This window comes from Opisthorchis viverrini (genome assembly GCF_000715545.1).
Source record: "Opisthorchis viverrini unplaced genomic scaffold opera_v5_87, whole genome shotgun sequence".
NCBI classification, from domain to species: Eukaryota; Metazoa; Platyhelminthes; class Trematoda; order Opisthorchiida; family Opisthorchiidae; genus Opisthorchis; species Opisthorchis viverrini.
Window position 1 is genome coordinate 508,482 of NW_008751747.1, and position 4,170 is coordinate 512,651.

Sequence of the window (4,170 nt, forward strand, 5' to 3'; positions counted from 1 at the left end):
ATGGAGCGCACCGCAGCATTGTAAACTCGACCCTTGACGGAGAAGCTGATGTCACGCCTACGTCACAGGTGACGTAGGTTCGCAAAAGCTGCTGTGGCCTTCCCAATCCGGATGGAAATATCATCTTTCATGGGACCACCGGGACTGATACAGCCACCCAGGTGAACAAATTTGTCTACTACCTCGTGGAAGCATTTCGACATCAAAAGCATTAGAGGCTTGAAGTTCCTCTCCCAAGGTCATAACTCTTAAGTTTAGGACAAAAGGCCTTGCTTGACACTGCTGGATTTACTGAACTCAGGCGAGTTTAATTCAGGTGTTCAGCTCCAAAACCACGTACCGGTGCTACATTTCCGCTCAGATGAGAATAAGCAAATGAGCCGTGTAATAAAGGAGACCCCCCAATTGATCTACTTGCTTGGTATGAAAGGCAGTGACAGCAACGCAGGGACAATGATAGCTTTAAGTCCACCACTTGCCGCATGACAACCAGGTCTGTCAGGTTCCCCAGCTATTGGTTCGCTTCTGCCCACTGTCGCCAACAGGGGAGGCGTCAGTCACCAACGCGACTAGCATAGGCTTCATCCTTTGTTACCAATTCATGGACTGACCGCCACGGAGTCTCCGTCCAATACAAAGCTGAGCGAAGAAGGTTCTGATATACAAACTACACGGCCTAAGGGACGTGGTTTATTGAGTGTGGTCAAAGTAAGCATCAATGGAGGCGAACTGCAGCTTTACCGACCTGTTGTTCGAACCAGCCTTGGACCTCCCGACAGCCAAATCAGGTCTCGGCAGCCCAGACCCTGCCACAGTACACTACTTGACAATCAAGTCGATGTTACGTCAGCGTCTCCAGTGTCGGAGATCGGCAAACACCCAGAGAGTGATTTCACTTCCAGTGACTGCTGTGCAACTATCCAGATGGGCTGGCTCACTCAGCACATCGAGCGCTCGCGCTGAAGGTTTATGCTGACCAGGAATAAGCATCATCCTCATCATCGATAGCATGACATCAGTGTTCAACACCGACGTTTCACTCCCGTACACACAACTGAGAAACTCGTCCTCCATTACCTATGCCGCTAGCGCCAACTTCGAATCGGTAATCGAGGTCAACCTAAGCATTCATGACACTTGCGATTCCCGCCGACCAGTGACTACGACTAATCTCTGCAGCTGCCTTCCTAAGCCTAAGAGCGTATGCTTATACAAGCACGCCGGCGCATCGACTTTGGGTAAATCAACCTCAGAGACGACCGTTACCTGGAGTCTAATCTAGCAGGGCAGATTCGGTCCTGGAGCCGCTGGCACGAATCATTGTAGTACTTCAACCATATAGAACGGTGCGCTGCAGTATGTCGGTAAGGCCGATCAATCCGAACATGCTGGCCGCACCTTACAATCACGTTTGCACTAACCGGATTGCCTCCTACCCTTGGTCGCAGGACTCAGATCAACAAGCATTCACCCGTGGTAAGTTACCGGTGCAATTAGTAAATAAAACAGACTGGAACAGGTTTATTGAGCATTGTTAATAAAACACTGACATAAGGATAGTTCGTGGGTTGCATATGCAGACTCCACGACTCTGTTAGGAGTGAAACAAAGTTAGTGAGCTGGGACTTGAAAGGTCACAACCGAAATATTCATGCAACAACCGGCTGTCAGAAGACCGAACGTCAGGTTGTTAGTAGCTCCACCCAATCGCGCAACCACTCATAAAGCGACGGAGACAATGCAAGAAACGAACCACCCTGAAGTCAGATTTCCTGAGGGGAGTACGATGCCGAGGAATCGGAAGGTTAGATACATCACGGATTTACTGAATCCAGATGTTTCTGTAAACCAAAAAGTCAACGTATTAGAACGATGAATACTCAGAAAAATTCTAATATCACTGATCAACAGCAGAACTGAATAGCATCACTAAACCGAAACAGCCCCCTACCTCGACTAGTCGCATCACACTTCCAAGTCCAACAGCAGAAAACCAGTTTGGCCGGGCACTGATCGCACTGTAAACAGATCGAATTAAGGAAAATTAGGTGTGGCGAGAAAGCAGTCAGAAATACTAGCTTATCAATAAGATCAATTGAACTATGCAAACATCATGAACCGTGACTTACACATCCAAGTCTGGAAAGGAATAACCGACGGAAGTGTTAGTACGGAAAATCACTCAGATAGGGGCGTTTAATGGCAAGAAAGCCGAATACTCATACATCATGTGAAACAAACTCACGGGGTCTGGTAAGCCCTAGTGAGTCATTGCTCCTGATTCCATGTGACTGGCATATGTTCCTGTTGTGCCTCCAGCAGTGTAGAGAGAATCCACTCCGCCTGAAAACCAAAACGACAGTGAGACCGCGCAGTGCTACTACCACCGATAAACAGCAGAACTGGATATATCGAGTTATAATATTACTAAATCGAAATTACCACCTACCTCGACTAGTCGAATCACATATCCAAGCCTGACAACTGAAGACTAGAGTTTGGTCAGGCACTGATCGCTGTAACTGAACGGAAAAAGCAGCGTATTTAGCCACCAATTTCAGACCAAAGATCCTCTCATTTATAAACGTCAATGTAGGTAAGGAACATCACTTAAAGAGCTATTACCTTCAGAAAAACCCCATCGTTGGTACGTTTTCAGGTTCTGAAATAAAGGACGTCGCAGAGGTTAGAATGCTCAGAGTGGAATTGATCTCACTTGTCGACCAAGAGGTGTACATAACATCACAACCAAGACGAAACTGTACTCACCGGCGAGCGAACGATAAACCGTGCGCTGTAAACAGATCGAATTGAGGAAAATTAGGTGTGGCGAGAAAGCAGTCAGAAATGCTAGCTTATCAATAAGATCAATTGAACTATGCAAACATCATGAACCGTGACTTACACATCCAAGTCTGGAAAGGAATAACCGACGGAAGTGTTAGTACGGAAAACCACTCAGATAGGGGCGTTTAAAGGCAAGAAAGCCGAATGCTCACACATCATAACGCGGAACCAACTTACACTGTACCATCGCCAACGTCAAGGGCTGCGCGAACGCACAGTGCACACACACGCGACACCCGACATGGGAAACCGACTGTGTCACGGTCTGGCGTGTACCACGCGCCCTACAATGACAAGGCTGAACGCACTCAAACGAAAGCAGTCGGCCCCGACCCAAAGATCAGAAGAGGGAAAGAAGTATTAGCAGTTTGGATACCCAGCCGTTCCACTTTCAATCGTGGAAACTCAACTCAGTCTACAAAAACTTCATGGGGTCTCAGCGGGCTATACGAACTCCTTAATCACGGCCCTCCTGCATTTGCTGACAGTAAGCCGAAAAGTATTCCCCGTCACTACGGTGCTTTGTAGGTTTGACCATTTCACAGGGGTAGTGTAGGCCTACTGCACAAGTAGGTGATATGCCGCTCATAGGTGCTTATTTAGGTTAGCGGACCATCAAACACCAATTCGTTTGTACCAGCAAGTTCACAAGACAAAACTTTAATACAGATCGTTCTTTGGTGTACGCCGTCACCTAGGTTTCGGGCTGTCGTCTTCATACGCCTGGGGTTGGCTGTCCCAGTCAATGATCGTAGGGAGACGTATAATCTGTACTCACAAAATTAAGTGCTCCGTCTCCAGCGAATTCACATTGCCGACCAACCGTTCAAGATCCCTGTGCACACCCTCTACGGCTGACGACTCCGCCTTGGGAACAAGAGGCAGGGAAGCACCTTATTCTGTTTTATTCTCCTGTTGTAGTGCACTGTAGTCTTCGACCGACCACCATGGACGTTGCAACTCTGTTGTAGGCAGCGCGAATTCGAAAATGTGACGCACGGTAGGGAACCAGTGACCTCTGAATATCGCAAACGAATGTACGTGGGTCTACCACGTCGACAACAGGGGGTGAATGTCCAGTTTCCCGCCGATGTCTCAGCCGTTGAGCGATAGCTGGGGTTTCGCAATAAAAGCTGACCTCATTTAACGTCGTGTTTCTCGGCCGCTGGCTATTCGCACAATGAGATTGAGCTCTCGAAATCTACGGCATTTTCAGACTTGCCACTTCGTAGAGCAGAATGTCTATTTATAATGTATATGCTCCTGTATTATTGAAAATCATATACCATTGCGATTTGTTTAAGTGAACTAAATCTCCAGGTG

At 47.6% G+C, this 4,170-nt stretch overlaps 1 protein-coding gene across 1 annotated transcript in view; it reads left to right on the forward strand.

Annotated features, from left to right (window-relative positions):
- Positions 1–2,991: 2,991 nt before the first annotated feature.
- Positions 2,992–4,170, forward strand: part of T265_05053 (hypothetical protein) — a gene marked incomplete at both ends in the record, with an annotated part of 5,108 nt that continues 3,929 nt past the window's right edge. Inside the window, one exon of the mRNA XM_009169964.1 lies at positions 2,992–3,334. Coding sequence (XP_009168228.1) covers positions 2,992–3,334 — 343 coding nt within the window. The remainder of the gene's footprint in view (positions 3,335–4,170) is intronic.